At 45.1% G+C, this 18,737-nt stretch overlaps 1 protein-coding gene across 1 annotated transcript in view; it reads left to right on the forward strand.

Moving 5' to 3' along the window:
• PSMF1 (proteasome inhibitor subunit 1) overlaps window positions 1-14,263 on the forward strand; it is a 36,157-nt gene extending 21,894 nt beyond the window's left edge. Inside the window, exons 5-7 of the mRNA XM_010997972.3 lie at window positions 9,286-9,339; window positions 10,434-10,592; window positions 11,134-14,263. Of these exons, the coding sequence (XP_010996274.1) occupies window positions 9,286-9,339; window positions 10,434-10,592; window positions 11,134-11,185 (265 nt within the window). The 3' untranslated portion in view covers window positions 11,186-14,263. The remainder of the gene's footprint in view (window positions 1-9,285; window positions 9,340-10,433; window positions 10,593-11,133) is intronic.
• Window positions 14,264-18,737: the final 4,474 nt, after the last annotated feature.

Below are 18,737 nucleotides of genomic sequence, written 5' to 3' on the forward strand. Positions count from 1 at the left end.
GTGGGTGTGATTATAAAAGTGGGTAGCATGAGTGAGATCTTTGTGGTGATGTGACTATTGGGGAAAACTGGGTGAGGGTACTCAGGATTTCTCTGCACTATTTCTCCAACTTCCTGTGAATATTTATTTAAAAATAAAAGGTATTTTAAAATCTAGGTACTAAGGAGTCACTTAGGTTCTTAAGTCCACTGTGTTTATTGAGCTCACTGTTTGTGGGGCACTAGATCTAGGCTGAGTGCTTCACAAAGACCAGTGATGCCATCCGTGCTCCTGCTCTTCCCTCATCTCATGGGGATGAATAGGAGACTTCGGAGCGCATAGGAAGAAGAACCTGAACCACACTTGGTGTTCAGGGAAGGCTTCCCCAAGAAGGGACTGACCTCCAAACAGGAGATGTTAGCCAGGCAAAGAGTTGGGTAGAATGGGCGCTTCAGCCAGACGGTCTGTCCTATGCAGAGGCCTGAAAGGTCAGGCCAGGTGTGGTTAGAGCCAGGCGAGGGTGCAGTGGCGGTGTGAGTGGGTCGCTGAGCCCAGGGCAGACTTGCCCACTTAGGGGTAAGGGAAGAAAGGGTACAGTGCTCCCTACAAAGTGAGTGGTGTTGGGCCTCAGTTCAGGGAACCTTTTGTATGTGAAAGCTCTAAGTCTTTGGGCTGAGAAAGGCTTTGGGGAGTATGTGGGTATTGTTCTAGGCCCAGAACTTGGGGATAGAGGCTGGGAGTGGTGTCAGCCAAGCACAGGCCAACTGCAGGCATGGCCAGCTCTCCCCATCCTGCCCTTGCTCTCTTGGTTAGCTGAAACTCCTGGCCCCCTAGCCCTGGGATTCACCCGATCCTTGACAGAACTACCACCCAGTTATTTTTGTCTAATCCCAGGATTATTGGCTTATTTCAAGTGCATATCACCTTTGCCCTACTTTTTCATCTCTTGGTATCTCCAGCACCTAGACCAAAGCCTTGCACATTTTTGATGAGTTCTCTATATAGCAGGTGTTTCCCTCTGAGTTCAGGAATCCCTGGGGCTGGGCCCCTACCATTGAGGCACGTGCTATCCCTCTGGCGTGGGAGACAGGCGAGTAGAGAAGAGTGATAACTGCCGTTACAGAGACCCTTCATAGGTAGCCTGGGAAAGGCTTCTTGGGGGAGGTGCTGCCTGAGCTGTGTCTTCATGGGGAAGAGGAGAAGTACTCCTTAAGCTCCTTTTTCCCTTTTATGTGTCTGAATTATTTCCTACAATTCCTTTCCGGGAGGGGTTGTTCCAGGTTGTGGGACCAGCAGGCCAGAGGCATCAAGGTCTGAAAGCATGGGACTGTCCCTGAATTTTGGCTGGAGAGAGAATTCATATATGGAATCCTAGGATATAGCAGCTCTGAAGGATGGGACTAGATTTTGCAAGGCCCCTGATGCCAAGTGCATGAATCTCTCCCTTGAGCAGTTGGAAACCACTGAAGGATCCTGGTGAGAGGGTCTTTGGCTAAGGCTCCTGGTGGACTGAAGGGGGTGAGGCAGAGGGCCGAGTCTCGTCCCTCCTGCATACCACTCTTTGCGGATGGGACTTGTTCTCCTTTTTTCTGCCACCTCACCCACCTCCCACGTCAAGGAAAGAGTATTACATGGCTCCTATTAGGAGCACAGGCTTTGGAGGTTGATAATCTGGGCTCAAACTCTGACCTTGTAGCTTTACCTGTCTCTTGGTGAGCACAGTTAGCCCTGGTTTTCTCATCTACACCTTGAGAATTATTGTATCTTTCTCAGATGTTTCTTAGCATGAAATATGGTAGGTGTCACGTACTGAGCACATTGCTCAGAATATATAGTAGATGTTCAAGAAATACTCCATGGATCCCATTCAGGTAGCAGGCAGAGATGAGAACAAGACTGAAAGTGTAGTTATTACAGGGTCCCCCGAAAGAGAGAACCTTCTTTTATTTATTTATTTTTTAATACTTAGCCTATTCCTCCTAGAAAAGGATTTGATGGAGGCAGAGCAACTTAGGTGTGAAAGTTTCGACCCAGAGGGTGTGCTGGGCAACTGCATTTAGACCTAGGACCTTGACATTGTTTCCTTTATCATCCCTCTGGCCACTGCTTATCAAGGATGGGAGAAACTGCCATCTCTTGTCTGTCTACCATTTGTTGACCGCACACTGAGTGCTTTCATTTATGGTTACCGATCTTCCAGACAGTCCTACAAGGAGATCAGTGGCATCCCTACTTTTACAGGGGGAGAAGACAGTGGATGAGGGAGGGAGCATAACTTCCCAGAATTATCTAACTGGGGTGGTGAAGATTAGGGTTTGCCCCTACGTGGGACTCAGAAGCTTGTGCTTTCCCCACTGCACCCTTCAATGTTAGTTCACTTAATAAATATGTGTACAAGTTCAGTGTAGTGCGTGCACACTGATTATGGAGAAAAGTCCATCCCCTTTTCCTCCTCAGTTAGGTCTTTCTCAGGCTATCTTATCTCCTAGGACTAGGTGGAACTGGAAGAGGAGACGAAATGTTTAGGAGGCTTTTTGTTAGCCACTAGCGAGTCAACGGGTCTTCCATATCCCCTTCTCCCTCCACCCCTACCCATTCCGGCCCCCTACCTCTGTCAGCACAGATGCCTATAATGACATCCATTTCTTTGTGAGAGCCCCGTTGCCACCATGTTGCTGGGCAACCAGCACTCACACTTGCACCTTTTTGTTTTTCCCTCAAATGCCAGATTCAAGGGTGGAGCCTTAGGGCAAGAAGAAGGGAAGGAGCAGGACAGGACAGCAGAGGGCCCATCTGGCTGCTATAGGATGTTAATTACCCTGTCACTGAACAGCCTTGGCTTGTGTTCTGAGTAGGAAAAAGGGAAGGCTCTGCTCCCTCCCACAGAATACAGTTCTGTGTTCCACCCCTCATTTTCCACACCATCTTGCCTATCCCACACTGAAAACCTCCAAATGCAAACTGAAGTCGGGATGTCTTGACCAAGTCTGTGGTGATGTGTGTCCAGAGTTTGTCAAAGGATACTGGGTCTGCTGGTGTAGATGGAGAGGACATTCCAGTGTGGTGGAGAATCGAGGGTGAAAAGTAGGTCTGTTCTACTCCTGGGGCCTCTAGGGAGGAGGAGTTACTGACAACAGCCCATCTGTAAGGGAAGTTTTTTTCATCTAAACCTAACTTTTTTTGTTGCCATTATGATTCTAACCCATTTCCCTTTGCTCCATCTGTCCTCAGTCAGGAGACTGTATCCCTCAAATCTTGTTCTCTGTTTTGAAAAATCAGTTTTTACTATGCTTAACCAGCTTTGCTAAAAATAAATCCTTAGCTATAAAGCTTTTATTTATGTCATTTGAAATTCATTTTTAATCCCAATCAGTCTGTATCTTTATGTATTTTTTAAATGTTCCCAATATTTTATGTTCCACATTTTCTTTTTAAAATCTCATAATTCATTTACTAAAGAACTAAATATATCTTTTTTTTTTTTTTTTTAGTAATCTGATATTTTAGTCTACTGATATGCTGTAGCTTGCCTAACCTCCATAGGGTATTTCAAGCGCATTCAGTTTTTCATTTTAAATAGTACACTATGAACATCTGTATATAAATTTTTTCTTTTACTTCCTGGAGTTATATTTCCTATGCTGACAGATTTCATACTTCTTTGTCTCAGGAACTCTCTTGCATTCCCCAGAATTATTGAGGGTCCCAAAGAGCTCTTGTTTGTTTGAGTTAAATCTATTGATATTTACTATATAATAAATTATAGCTGAAAATTTTTAATTAAAAAAGTAAATTTTAAATTTAAATATACATTTATTCATTGTAAAATAGCAATAATAAACTTGTTTTGTGTTAACGTAAGTAACAAATTTTATGAAAATAACTATTTTCCAAAACAAAAAATCAGTGACATTGTTGCAGATCTCTTAAATATCTGGCACGGAAGACAGCTATATTCTCATTCCTGCTTCTGCAGTCAGTCTGTAGGTGGTAATGTTTTTGTTTAAGCCTTAACATACATTGTTGGAAAAGAGAGGAGTAGTTTAATAACCTTTTAAAATAATTGTGGATATTCTTCTTTGCATTACACCAAAACTTGATTAGTGATAGTTTCTTCAATGTGTTAATCTAAAACAATGAAATAGCCAGTTATTTTACTAGCAAAACAAGTTTATCCAGAAGCAGCAACGAATTGCAATTTGGGACATGCAACTACACCAGACATGCAAGTCTGGTAAAGCAAAGGAGAAGTTTTTTTTTTATAGAGGAGAGGGAGATGTTGGGAGGGGCTTTTATGAACAAAAAGTCCATTGGAGGAAACTGGGAATTTGAAGTATAATGGCTTTCCATTGGCTGAACTGTGACATTCTCACTGGCTGAGCTGTTGCCAAGCAAGGAGAAAATCTTTCTTCCTTCTCCTGGCAGTAGTAAAGGAGTGTCAATTCCTGTTGGAGGTGCAAGGTACTCTTTTCCTGCAGGATCTATATTGATGTCAGGTGGTATGGTATTTAGTCCTTAGTGTTTCCTCCTTTTGATACCTGTATCAGTTGCTTCAAAAGAAACTGTCTTGGCTTAGATTATTCCAAGAACAAAATATGGTTGGAACAAGATGGGGTAGAGTGATAGGAGATAACACTACAGGGGTAAGCAAAGGACAGTTTGGAAGAGCCTTGGGGTCAAGGTCAGGAGCAGTGGGAAGCCACTGGGTGTGTTTAGCAAGGGAGGGACTTCGTATTATTTACTTTTTTTTTTTTTTAAATTCCTCTGGCACCTTAGCGAATAGACTGGAGAGGGACAAGAGTAGAAACAGAAAGACCAGGTAAGGGGCTGACACAGGCACCCAGGCAAGAAATAATGGTGGTAGGTGGTAGACGGTGGCAGATACATAGATGATTTGGGATATATTTGGAAGTCTATCTGATAGACTGCTTATGGGTTGGCTTAATGATGGAAAGAAGAATCAAGAATGATGTAGGGAAGTTTTTTATTTGTTTGTTTTTCAGCCTAACTCATTTCTAATTTGGGGCCACCATTGCTAATGCTTTGGTGAACTTTTTATGCAACTTAGAGCACAGTTCTGATTATTTCCTTAGCATGCATTCCTGACAATAGAATTAACTACATTAAGTACTAAGCTTCTTTTTAAAGATTTGGATACATATTACTCAGTTGCCCCCCAGACAGTTGTATTAATTAGCATTCCCACTATTTTGATGCTATTTCTCCATCTTATTCATTGCTGGAGTTAGTCTCCTTTTTCTTTTAGATTTAGAAAAGCATCATCCCCATAGCATTTGTGAACTAACTGAACCCAAATTCAGTTTCTTATTGTTACCCCATTCTTCACTGGCTGTTGGCTGGGGCCTCTCTCTCTGTGCCTTAAGATCTTGCATTTCCTCTCCCATGGCTACCTCCATGCTCAAAGCCAACAGCAGTGTGTCAAGTTCTTCTCATGCTTCAAATCTTACTCCTACCTTCTCTTCTGCCACCAGCGAGGGAAAATTCTCTGCTTTTAAAGGTCCGTGTGATTAGATTAACCCACCCAGATAATCCCCCCTTTTTGGTTCACCTGCCATAAAACAAAGCAGTTGGAGGAGTGATCTCATCACGCTCACAGCTTCTGGGGAATCCAGGAGGTATGGAATCTTGAATAGGGACCATTTCTACCAAATGCAAAGTACATTTCCTCTCACCCAGAGTTCCTGAGAGTCTTGTGCCATTACTGGATCAGCTTAACCTAAAATCTTATCTATATACCTTAAAAGACCCAAATCTTACCTTCTGAATCATCTGAATCAGGTGCAGCTGAGGAAGGTGAATGAAAGGACTTAAAGATACTGGTGAAGTTTTTACTTTCTACTTGAAATGGTAAAATATTGTTTCTCAATAGACTGAAAAGTTACGTATGTTTATTGTGATCCCTCAAGCAACCACTGAAAAAACTATACAAAGAGATCTAGTCAAAAACACTAAAGTTGAATTTAAAAAGGAAAAACAGAGAAAAGAAGAAGAAAAAAAGTTGGAAAACAGTAATTAAATGGTAAATCTGAATCTAAACATATCACATTAAATGTTAATGGTCTCAACACATCAGTTAAAAGAGCATGGGTTGGTTTTGAAATTGGGCAAATCAAGTATGAATTCACTCTTGGCCACTTATTACTTACCTGGCCTTGTGTAAGAACACTTGCTTCTCTGAGCCTCAGTTTCTTCATTTGTAAAATGGGAATAAAAATCAAATGTACTCAGAGGGCTGCTGCAAAGATGAAATTAGGTAATTATACAAGGAGCTCAGCACATCCATCTGTTTAAAAAGTAGAGGAGATATTTGCTCATATGTACAGAGTATCTTTGGAAGGACATACAAGACACTGATGTCACTAGTTTGTGGGAAGAACTGGTAGGCCGGAGGACAGGACTGAGAGGGAGATTTTTTTATTATTATTACAGGTCCACAATCTCTTATCTACATCTAAAATCAAAAGAGCTCTGAAAACCAAGTGTTGTTGGTTGTTTTGTTTTGTTTTTTCATAAGATTGGTGCCAAACCTTGTCTGGTAGCAAAACCTGACCTGAAGTGACATGAAGCTCCTTATATATTGATCTTGTGTGAATTCACATTCATTCTGCAGAAATGTTAGGGTTGCAGGGTGCTACACAGCATTTGCTAGGTGTACTCATCTGACCTTTCTGAAATACGAAAAATTCTGAATTCCAAAACACATCCAGCCTAAGATTATGGATCTATGTATCCTTTGAATTTTGAGTTCAATCTGTGTATTCTCTTGAATTTTGAAACTGGTAAAAGCATTACCTATTCAGAAATTGTTAAAACTAAATTTTAAAAATTGTTAAAACAGAAATTTTAAAAACTAAATTTAGCGTGGTGCCTGACACAAAGCAAGCTGTCGGTAAATATCGACAGCTGCTGTTAATCCATTCTTCCAGGCCTTTCCTGTCAACAAATCTGTTCATGTCCAATACTACACTTCACCATCACAGCAGCCCCTGCGAGTGTTACTACTTAGATTTTACATCTTAAAAGACTGAGGTGCAAAGGTTTTGTGACAGACCCCTGCCAACCAGCTAGACAGTCCCCCACCCAGAGTCCAGTGCCCATCTCTGATTCCCAGTCCTGAGGCCTTTCCAGTTCCCCAGACCACCTCAGCCATTAGGGTGGCATCAGCTGGATTTGTGTGCCCAAGAGTAGTGTGTTGTTTTTATCTAAGAGGAGAGGAGAGCACGTAAGGAGGAAATCATGTGTGGTCAGGATCACCCCCAAATCCCTTAGAGGGGCCTTTTTGAGGTTGGGCCGTGCTGTCCAGTGGGCCCAGCTAGGCAGTTGTGCCTACAGAGTTTAGCATACAGCACTTTTCTTCAGTTGATTACCAGATGAAGTTTTAGGGGCTTGATTTTAGAGACCATGTAAAAAATTAGCTTTTATTTTCAATCTCTAGAGCTTCAGCACATCCAGGACTGAGAATGTTTTATAACAGGCTCTGGGCATATACAGAACGAGCTCACAGAAGTGTGTGTGTGTTGCAGTGAGACCGTGTTGAGTGTGAGCCTGAAGGATAAGCCATGACAATTTCAAGTACAGTTTCAAATTGTTGGGGTGGGCCTGGCAGCTCCCTTTCTATCCTCCATGGTTCGGTGTTTCTTCTCTCCTCCCCACGCTCTGTGGCCCAGGAGAGAGAAACAGAGATGGCTCTGTGTTTCAGGAGCCAGCAAGGCTCTGCTCTCGAGGGCATTGTGATAGCCACTGTAACCACTCTGTTTGCTGCCCTCTGGCACCACCTGGTCTGTCCAGTGAGGCAGGTTATTGGGAGGCCACCAGAAACTTTGATTGCCAGCTCCATGAACCATGGCTTGGGGGCAGTAACCTAAGTCAGGAAAAATTGCTTCCCTTGGAAACCACGTCCACCTAAATGCCAACAGCCTGTTCAGCCCAGTAGGTAGAACTTAGTGAAGAAGCACCTACTTTTGGATTTTTTCCCAGTTCTTTAATTAATGACTTCTTACCTGTGAGCTTAGATTTGCTGCTTTTCACAAGGCTTTCCCAAGGTCTGGCAGGAACCCGCCATGCCCCAGAACTGTCAGGTTTGTATTGCTCACCAGGGCTCCAAGCAGATTCCAAAGCACATTTTTTTCAAATACCAAATCTTTTTTGTTTTTTTATATCCATAGCCATATCCTTTATGGAAAAAAACAGGAAAGTATAAAGAAGAAACTCCACCCAGGTGTAACTGTCACTGTTTATAGTTTCAGTTAATGCATCTTTCTAGTTTTATTTATACACACATACACGCATTTTTCACACTTAATTTCATAGGCTATTGATAATCCCCTTTTCTCCCACAGTTAACACTAGAGCATAAGCATTTTTGCACATCATTTTAAAACAGTCTAAAAGAATGCTGTTTCCATGGCTTCATTACCATGATCTCCCTAACTGGTCCCAATTTAGGGCCAATATAGTTCCCTTAGTTAAAGTCTTTATGGTGATACTTTAATTTGATTTATGTATTCTGTCTTTAAGATGGATACCTAGACAGAAAATTATCAAATCAAAGAATGTGAAGATACAGAAGGCTGTTGAAAGACATGTATTTTGTGTGTATATATTAGTATAGGCTTGATCCACAAAGTATGCACTCAGTTATGCTCCGTATGCTCCGGCTCCTGCAGTCTCAGTGTGGGCAAAACTGGTTCTCGGTGGGGATGAAAAAAAATCCTAGAAGTTACAATAGTTTGTGGCCATCCAATGGGCCACAGTACATAAAAAGATGTACAATGTCTGTGATATTAAAATTTCATGCAGGGACCACAATAAAAAAAAGGTTGAGAGCACAATTCTAGCTGTATATGAGCACCCATCTCACTCCATCCTTGGAAACTTTCCAATCTGAGCTTTTGGGTTTTGGTTTTAGAATAGTATTTTTCTGGTCTAAGTATTTTTGGTCATTTATACAAAGTTTAGGAACTTGAGAAAGATATGAATAAAAAATTTATCTGTTATTGTTCATATATTTTATCTTTCTACACTGTCGGGAATCTCCCATGTTTCTAGCTTTGTGTCTGGCTCTTTTCACGTAATTGCCATTATAATATCTTCAGTGTTAGTCTGTGCCAAGGACCCCTTGTGTTACGGAAATATCCCTTGTCTTTCGGTCTCATGCAGGGGCTTCCCCTGTCCTCCACACCTGGGAGAACATTTGTGTCCCTGCAGGCATCAGGTTTGGACCTCTGAGAGCCCAGGCGCCTGGCTGCTCTGGGACTTTCAGTAATTGTCCCTTGTTTGTTTCAGGTGTGATCCCCTGGGCCCATTTGCTGTCGGGGGAGAGGACCTAGACCCCTTTGGGTGAGTACTGCTGAGGAGATGGCAGCAACACGACTCGCTCTCATGGCTTTGCAGCCCCAGTTCATCTTCTAATTTTAGAGCTTTTAGTCAGTCTTCCTTTGGGGTGAGGGAGGCAGTTGTTCCTGAGTGGCTGAGAAATCATGGCTGCTGTTCAGCGCTGCCGTGCCCGGAGCGGTACAGGCGGGCTTTGGGTATTGGGGCGGGGCTGAGCAGACCTGGTGGGCTGCTCCTCTCTTGTTTTCTGATCCTGCTTGTCCTGGTGGAGAACAGCAGCTGTCCCTTGGATGGAAAGACATTACGGGGGTTTCTCAGGTGCAGACTGAAGAGCACACAGTGGCTCTGGACGTTAGGGCAGTTCAGGGCTATTCGAGGCCACATCAGTTAGTAAGGGAAGTCTCTGATTCCCACTAGACTCGGGTGTGGTTCTTGTGTACCACAGTTACAGCCTCAGCTATGCGCCATCTACTCTGAATCCTTCTAGATTCTAACCTGCTGCAAAGTATCCTCAACTTGAGCATCTCATTTTTTGACAGTGGGGACATTGTATGTCTTGTTAAGCTTGAACAGTGGCCTCAAAGTTTAGGGAGCATCAACTCATTCATCCTAGTTTGAGCCATGGAACTCCATGAGGGACAGATGCTGTCAGGAGCCAAACTTGAGGCAGTCATCAATTTCCCTGAGGCCCGTGAAGGAGATAGCCAAAAAGCTCGCATTATAAATTGTCTCAATCATAAGTCATTAGACCTAAAGTAATACCCTGCAGAGCCTTGTGATGGTTCTGCACTGACCTTGACTTCTGGCATGTGCCAGAGCCCATGTTCTTGATCAAATTGCCCCCCTTGGGTATAGGACATGGCAGGGATCTCAATTTTGTGGGTTCGGGGAGCCTGTAGAGCTGAACGTGCAGGCTGGGATTGCCAGAAAAGGTGTGCTTTTTGTGTTCTTGCTCTTGCCCACTCCTCCTGGCACTCAGGCAGCCATCCATGCGTGTCTGCTTGAACCTTCCAGGGTAGACGTCCCATTCTCACCACCTTCCCCACTTCTCCAAGGGCTGCTTACCACACCTGCTTACCCATCTTTCCTTCTTCCCTCAGGTGTCGGAGAGGTGGCATGATTGTGGATCCCCTGAGATCTGGCTTCCCAAGAGCACTTATAGACCCATCGTCAGGCCTCCCAAACCGGCTTCCTCCAGGCGCTGTGCCCCCAGGAGCGCGCTTTGACCCCTTTGGACCCATTGGAACCAGCCCGTCTGGGTAGGTATTCACTCGCTGAGAAGTAGGACCCGATGACAGCTCAGCTCAGCATCGCAGGAAAGAAGGCGTCTGACACCAGGCGCAGAGTTGCCACTAGCTCTGTCCTCTGCTGCCAAGAGAGTGGAGTCTCCTCCACACCCCTACCCAATGCCTCCATGGAGCCTTCCAGGAGCTCCCTACTCCTCACTGCCTCCCTTCCCCAGCTCCCCTCAGGGAGGACTCAGGGGAGGGGTTGCTACTCACAATTACTGGAATTTTTCTGTGTCCAGAACTCATTGGATCCTTATATCGACACTTGGTATATATTCCTGTCCACATTTCACAGATGCAGAAATCAAGGCCCTGAAAGATGAAGTTACGTATCCAAAGTGGGAGAATCAGAATTCAAACCCAGGCTGTTGGGCTCTGGAGCGCACGCTCTTAAACTCCACAAAGCACCACATCATTCTGGAGGGCAAGCTCCATCCATTCAGGGCCCTGTCTGCCTGTGTACCCCCAACTCTCCATCACCCCAACTCACCAGCCCCTCTTTCCATTCCAGACCTAACCCAGACCACCTCCCCCCACCGGGCTACGATGACATGTACCTGTGAAGGCCTCAAGAATGTAACATCCCAGCCTTCCCTCCACTCTCCTGGAGCTGCCACCGCTGGGCCCATCAGCAACCGTTTTCATGCAGGCTGGGGGCAAGGAACTCTGCCCATGTGTTTGCAGGCCAGCTGGGATTGCCTCCCCACCCCTCACCAGAGCCAAGGCACCTGCTGCAGCTCTCCACATGGCTGCATATAGGTCCCAAAGAGAAATCAGTGTGTGTCTCACCACCAGCTCCTCCCCACTTCTAGGGGATACTCCGGCAACATATATCCTCAACCCGATGCAGTCCCAGTTGCAGCGCTATAAGAACAGAATGCATTTTGGATGTTATTATTAAGAACCAAATGTCAATACAAAAATCATGTTGCCGGTCTCCTACTCTTCTTTACTGCTCAGCTCATTCCAGTTGTGAGACTTGAGAGTTTGAATCTTTGAGGGGCTAAGTGACTCTTTTTGCCAAGGGCCTGTTCTTGCTTCTCAGTCACCTTCCTTTCATAAATTGCTCTTGGTCCTGACAGCACTAAGGTGGGTCCCGGTCTGACAACGTGGATGAAAATGAGTGACTGGAAACCCCATAGGTTACAAGGATGACTTTCACAAGGACAGGCACGTTGCAGAAAGACTGCACCATTCTAAAAATGGCAAAATCCTCCATTTCTGCTTGTCTGAGCCAATCCTCTGGGTCTGTCTGTGCCTGGGCCATGGGAGACTGAGAGTAAATGGAACAGACCTGGAGGCTAATCTCATTTTTGCCACTAACTTAGTGAGTGACCCTGAACAAGTCCCTTCCCCTCCCAGGGTCATCGTGCCCACCTACAAAATCTGAAGTGTGCCTTTCTTACTCTGAAATCTTCTGTGTCTGCTTCTATATATGGTGACCCCTAGGAACTGGGGCAAAAGGAAAAGAATGAAGGTTTAAGGCTTTGTGTGGCACTTACCTACAGAGTCTGCAACTCTGTGCCTCTCGTCCACCTCGGGGCCCAGACACAAGCATAGCAGCATGGGCTTCACCTGGGTATGGTGCGGAACTCGGGGCAAGCAGGGGAAGCCCCACCTCTGGAAGCTGGTGGGGGCTGGGGCGGGGGGGGGTTGCTGTATGGAGGAGCTCGTGATGTAAGAAGCAAGCCAGGAAGGCATTTCACCTTCAGGGAGCCCCAGCCTCTGGAAGCCTGTGCCCTCTGTCCCGGCCCACCTGACCTTTGGCATTCTCCGGATCCTTTTCAGCCCGAGGCCTGACAGACGTGGTCAGTGATGAACCCCTGTGCTGGAGTGGAAAGAGCACCATAGAGCACCAGGCTCAGAGGCAAGAGATCAAGGCACTAGTCGCTCACTCCACATCTAGCATTTCAGCCACGGGTGGGTCCTTTCCCTTCTCAGCTCCTTGGATTCCTTCCCCTAAATTATTGGCATATTATTTATCTGTGGGCAGAGGGCTGCCAGAGCCTTCCTGAGGTATCTGCTAATATGCTGTAGCCTGGGATTGCCTGTCTGCTCTGCCCAAGGGTGGGTTGGGGTAAACTAAACAGGCATATGTGCCCAGGATCGACCCAAGACGGAGGCTGGGCCTAGGTGGGGATGGGTGATGATGGTGAGTGGGCTTCCTGGGCATTTCTGGCAGACCCCACTTCAAACATTGATTTAACCACCTTGAAGCTGTTAGAACAGCTCTGCTCTGAAGAAGGACCCAGAGGTCAGGCAGAACTGCAAATGCAGCCATCAGTAGTCTTCTTCCTCAAGAGCCAGCAGATGGGTGGAATGTTTTTGTTTTGAAATTGGATCGTCCCTTCTACCAAAAGGGGCAATTTGCTCATAAAAACATCCTTCATTATAAAAGGAACCATTTTAAAGGAACATCAGAGCAGAAACCATTAGACAAGCAGGGATGATAGATAACTTTCAGGACACTGATTCAAGGAAAAGACAAGATTGAAACAATAAATCTACTTAGATTTCCTAGGAGCAGAGGTAGAAAGGATGGTCATATATATAATTCTGTTTTCTGAAAACAAACTATAGAGATTCATCTGCAGAATCAGCCATTTTTGACTGGGTCTCCTTGCATCAAGGACACTGAGGAACACAGACAATGTCACAGTCATTATGTGTGGGAAAGTGAATGGGGCCTATAGGAACTTCCAGATCAAGCTGTCGGTACGTGTTGTATGTCTGGCCACTTCCCTCCTTCCAGCCGTGGGTAATCACCAGGCAGCCATTGGGACTGGTTCAGGCATGTGTTTGTGGAACCTGAAAGGTTGGTGCCTTAACAATAAATAATCAGTACTTAATAACCTGCTCCTCTTTTTAAAAAATAACAGCTTTATTGAGATATAATTCACATACCGATAAAGTTCACTTGTCTTAAAGTGTGCAATTCAGTGTTTTTTTGTATATTCACAGTGTTGTGCATCCATCACCATGTCTAATTCCTGAACATTTTCACCACCCCAGAAAGAAACCCCATACCCATTAACAGTCACTCCCCATTCCCTCCACCCAGCCCCAGGTAACCACTAATCTATTTTCTGTCTCTAAAAGATTTGCCTATTCTGGACAAATCTCATACGTGGAATCACACAATATGTGGTCTTTTGTGTCTGGCTTTTTTCACTTAATGTTTCCAAAGTTCATCCATGTTATAGCATGTGTTAGTACTTCATTCCCTTTTATGGCTCAATAACATTCCACATTTTCTTTATCCATTTATCAGTTGATGGACAGTTAGGTTGTTTCCACATTGGGGCTATTTTGAATAAGGCTGCTATGAACACTTAAGTACAGGTTTTTGTGTGGGCATGTTTTCAGTTCTCTCGGGCCTATCATCTAGGAGTGGAATTGCTAGATTATATGATAACTGTATGTTTAACTTTTTGAGGAACTGTCAGACTGTTTTCCAAAGTGGCTATTACTATTTTACATTCCCACCAGCAGGGTAGAAGGGTTCCAGTTTCTCCACATCCTCACCAGTACTTGTTAGCCTTCTTGTGTATAGTCATCCTGGTGGGTTTTAGGTGGTATCTCATTATGGTTTTGTCTTCTATTAAAAAAAAAAAAAAAAAGGTTTGGCCAAAGCCAAGCAAGGAAGAAACCAGAGATAGTCACCCCTGGGGAGTAGCCTATGGCTTTGGTAATAGCCACCTTGACATGACCGTGGCTGGTGAGCCACAGAAGAGTTGGGTTTGACTTTTGGGGAATGTTCTATGTTGGATGTGATATAGGACAGGTCCAGTCCGTAGGGAAATTACCATGACCTTTCCAGATTCAGCAAGATTCATAGCATTACTTTTGCTTGGTTTGAAATTTGTTTATCCAGCGCCTTACAAGTAAAATAAAGGTCTAGTTCTAAATCCTTGTCTTTGGTGAAATGCTGTAGACCACATGTACCATCTCTGGCAGCCCCCACATCCCCACCTTCTCTTCTTGCCTTGTCTCCTTCCCAGTTCTCAGAGCTGGCTGTGTTTCTCATTGCATCACATTTGTCTACTCAGTCATGAGTTTCTGTCGACCTCCATGGTGAAGTCATGAATCTCGAGACCCTGACTCCCAAGAATGTATTATGTTCAAAATGGAGATTTTATAGTCCTATGCTGGATGGTCAGTACCTGCTGACATGTAGTTAGAAAACAGGTATCAAGCCCCATAACAACTTCATTGTTTGGATTCCAGCTTCCCTATTGCCTCCCTTCCTACTCTTGTTAATGACATTCTGTTACTGATCCATGCCTCTTCACAGAAGAAAAATTAGAATCTGTGGAGCAGTTAACATCTGTCACCTTCTAATCTTGTCTACTTGGTGCAGTTCCAGTGCGACAAGTCCCACCACCAAAGAGAGGAGAGGTCCTCAGCTTTCTGTTATAAAACTTACAAGCTTTTTGTCCACCATTGACTTTTTGCACCAAAAGAGAGATTCAAAGGCAGGCATCCAAGTCCCCAGCCCTTGATTGTTCTTAGGATTCCACAAGGTTCACCCCAAGTTACTCCTGTGCTGGGCCCCGAATCTGACCGAGAAGGTAGGCTACAGGAGTGGTAGGCAGTAAAAATGGTGGGCATAGAGGAGTGTCAAGATCCAGGTGACTAAGGATAGACCCTGGAATGCAGAGAGCAGCAATGACATGAGGTTTGAACTAGTGGCAGGGCCAGGTGGGAGGTACAAAGTGGAAGGTCCAGTCTCTGCTTAAGCTGATATTGCAGTCTAATAGAGATCGGATGACCACGGGAAAGGCTGTATTCCATATGAGCCACATAAGATGAGTGTTGTGAGTGTGACGGGTTCTGAGGGAGGAGAGAGTGGGAGGGCTGCAGTCAAAAGAAACTACTTCAGCTTTTTTAAACACGAAGGTTTGGATTACAGACATCAGCAAGATCACATCATCATTGCCATGATCTGGGGATCAGCAAACTCCAGAGTCCCACAACAACTGCCTAGACCTGCACTGGAAAGTGAATGCCCCTCATACTGCCACCTCGACCAAGTTCCAAGTTCAAGGCTCAGTTGCATGCATCTGATAGTTGAAACCTACATCACCTCAAACCATAGCTGCAAGGGAGCCTAGGAGAATGTTTTGTTCCCATTTCCTGCTTCTCCCTTCAGGAAGGCACATTAGGGACAGAGGTCTGGCGAGCAGTCTCCTGTGTCTGTCTACAGCATGGGCCACGATATAGATGGCACCACAGCCATGCTTCTCCAGCATACCAGAGCCTCCCAGTCTCCTGAGATGCATGCTCAAAGTACACAGTACGTCCTGGGCCCCAACCCAGACCTGGATCCAAATCACTAGGAAAGGGCCTTTAAGTCCGTTTTTTACAAGCACTACTCAAACCAGTCACACCAGAAACTTGTTAGAAATGCAGAATGTCAGACCCCACCCAGGCTTATTTAGTGAGAATCTGCATTTTAACAAGTTGCCCAGGTGATTCATGTGCACTTTAAAGTTTGAAACTGTAGTGTATAAATCTTATATCATTTTCCTTCACCTGGACATCAGGTGGAAAGAATCAAATCAGTCAGTCTTCTTGGTTCCTGGCATACTATGACTGCAATGCATGAATATAATGAATTCATGCAGGAACCCCCTCATTTGAAGATTTTCCAGTTTTACTCCCTATATCTATTCCCTTGCCCCCTTATCACTCAGATGTGTTTTATATGTTTTAAAATATGCACATAGCCTTGTAAAATAGCATACATTGTATCTTCAAATCATAACAACAATAATGAAGTACTATCCCCATTTTCTAGACCAGAAAAAGAAGGTTGGGAAAGGTCCAGTCATTTGCTCAAAGCCAAGCAGTGGTCTCAGAATCAGGCAGGTATGGGTGTGACTTCCGGCCCTCCCCTTGTTGGTGTGTGGCCTTATCTGCAAAATGAGCACCACCTCTACCTTTAGGGTTGTTGCAAGATCCAACCAAATAATTTGTCTTCTAAAAAGCTAGCAGGAGCTTGGTGGGTGCCAGTTATCATTATTACTGAGGCCATAAGACTAGGGGCTCCTGGACAAGAGGAAGGGGGCCTTAGGCTACCATCCAATGTAGAAAACAAGCATCTGGTGCCCCCAGTGTGCCAGGCTTTTCCTAGTCTCATAGCACACCTAGCTACTCGCAAGGTAAACACTGTTAGCAGCATTCGTTGAGATGGTGCGGGGCTTGCCCCTCCATGGGTGGCAGAACCATGAAGGGAACCTGGGTCAGCCTGTTCTAAAACAGTGCTCTTTGTAGTAGAACTGCTATACCTAGACTCCACACCCTGTCCAGCTGAGGAGCATGGGCAAAACCCATTCTTGAAGCTGGAAAACCAAGTCAGGACTTGTGTGATAAAGCAACAGGGCTGCACAATCCCCAAGATGGTCTAAGACTCCTAAGTCATTCCTGTTTGTGAAGTGTATCTCATGTTTTGGAGCACTTCCACCTATAGCCACAGCACCCGAGCACCCAGTCTGAAACCACCCAGCTCAACACCCATTCCACAGAGGAAGTGAACGCCCACAAAACCTCTCTATGAGAGTAAGCTCCTGAGAGGCTTCACTGGGCCCCAAAATGGCCTTGGGCTCCAGGCAGGGCTCTGTCACCTGACCCCAAATGATGCTCACCCCAGCCTTCTGAGTGGTATGATGGGAGCTGCTCTCCCCATTGAATAGATGGAAAAAGCAGGTCCAGAGCAGTTGAATGACCTTCCCAAGGCCATCAAGACCACAGAAATCCTAGTCCAAGGCTTTGCCAGTAAACACTACCCAAAACAGTCATGTTGGTCTCTGAATGACAAAAATATGAGAATCCCCTCCCTCTTCTCTTTCTCCTCTCAGCTAGGCTGCGTTAAGAGGAAAGGGGCCATATAGGTTCAGCACCCTGGTCAGCACCCCGCTACATGCAGCTGCGGCAGCCTTTGAGCCAGCATAGGCCAGTGTCCGCTGCTCCCCAATCCTGAGTGGCCCACCCTTAGGGACAGGCAGGCATCCCTAAGAGAAGGGGACCTGGACTTAGGTATCCTGCCTCCAGGACAGAGCCCTGCTCTCCGCCTCTCTTTCAGATTAGAACCACAGGAGCACAGTTTTATCCTGTAGGCTTCTTGATTCCCAGGACATAAATTCACATGAGAAACCTATGAAGAAGAGAGAGGGCCTGAGCCATGGGGACTCCATGGCAAGGTCCCTCCTCCTTTGATTGTCTCCATTAGTAAAATGGGATAAAAGTGGGCTTGGCTGCCTCCAAGATCCTGCTGATATGTGAGATTCCATGATTTAAGTAGGCCATGAGCCTGACCGAGTTCAGTGCTGCCCCACCTGCCCCCCATCTCCCCCACAAAGCTTCCCAACTCATGTCTAAACCACGAGCCTCAAAGTGGCAGCCCACAGCCCAGATCCACAAACATGCTCTGATTGGCTTGCATGTTATTAAGTTTGAGTCTCAACTCTGCTATTTATCAGCTATGTGGCCTTGGGAAAGTCAGTTAACTTGCCTCTGCCTCAGCTTCCTCACCTTTAAAATGGAAGTAATGGTAGCATCCACTCTCCAAAGTAGTTGTGAGATTTTATTAAATGAGCTAGTAGATATAAAGATTTAGAAGAGTGCCTGGCACAGAAAGGACACTATATTTCATTTAAAATTTTGATGATCTAATGTGTATAATGCATTACTGCTTCATTGAAATGTACAAACATGAAGTGTTTTCTTTTATCCAACTGACCTCTGTCAAATCCCCATCTCATCTCAGCATCTAGGGCCTCACCAATAACTACCTGGTCACTTTGATTTTCAAACTCAGTCTAGTCTAGTTGAAAACGTTCCAACATATGTCCAGTTCTCAGAGGTCTCCTCTGACCTCTTTTGAACCCTTGCTCCTCCACTCTGGTGGGGTGGGGATGAAGAGGGAGAAAAATGAAGTGTCTCTTCACTAGCCACGATGATGGGGGATCTGGGGAGAGGCGCTTTTATTCTAATTCTTACTGGGGTTTTTGTTTTTTTGATGCTGGGGTCTCCAGTAGACAACATGCGTAACTTGGGGAGTTGGTGAGAGCTTCATCCTGGGCTCTCAGAGAGGAGTGAAGGTCTCTGTCCAGT

This window comes from Camelus dromedarius, chromosome 18, assembly GCF_036321535.1.
Source record: "Camelus dromedarius isolate mCamDro1 chromosome 18, mCamDro1.pat, whole genome shotgun sequence".
NCBI lineage: Eukaryota > Metazoa > Chordata > Mammalia > Artiodactyla > Camelidae > Camelus > Camelus dromedarius.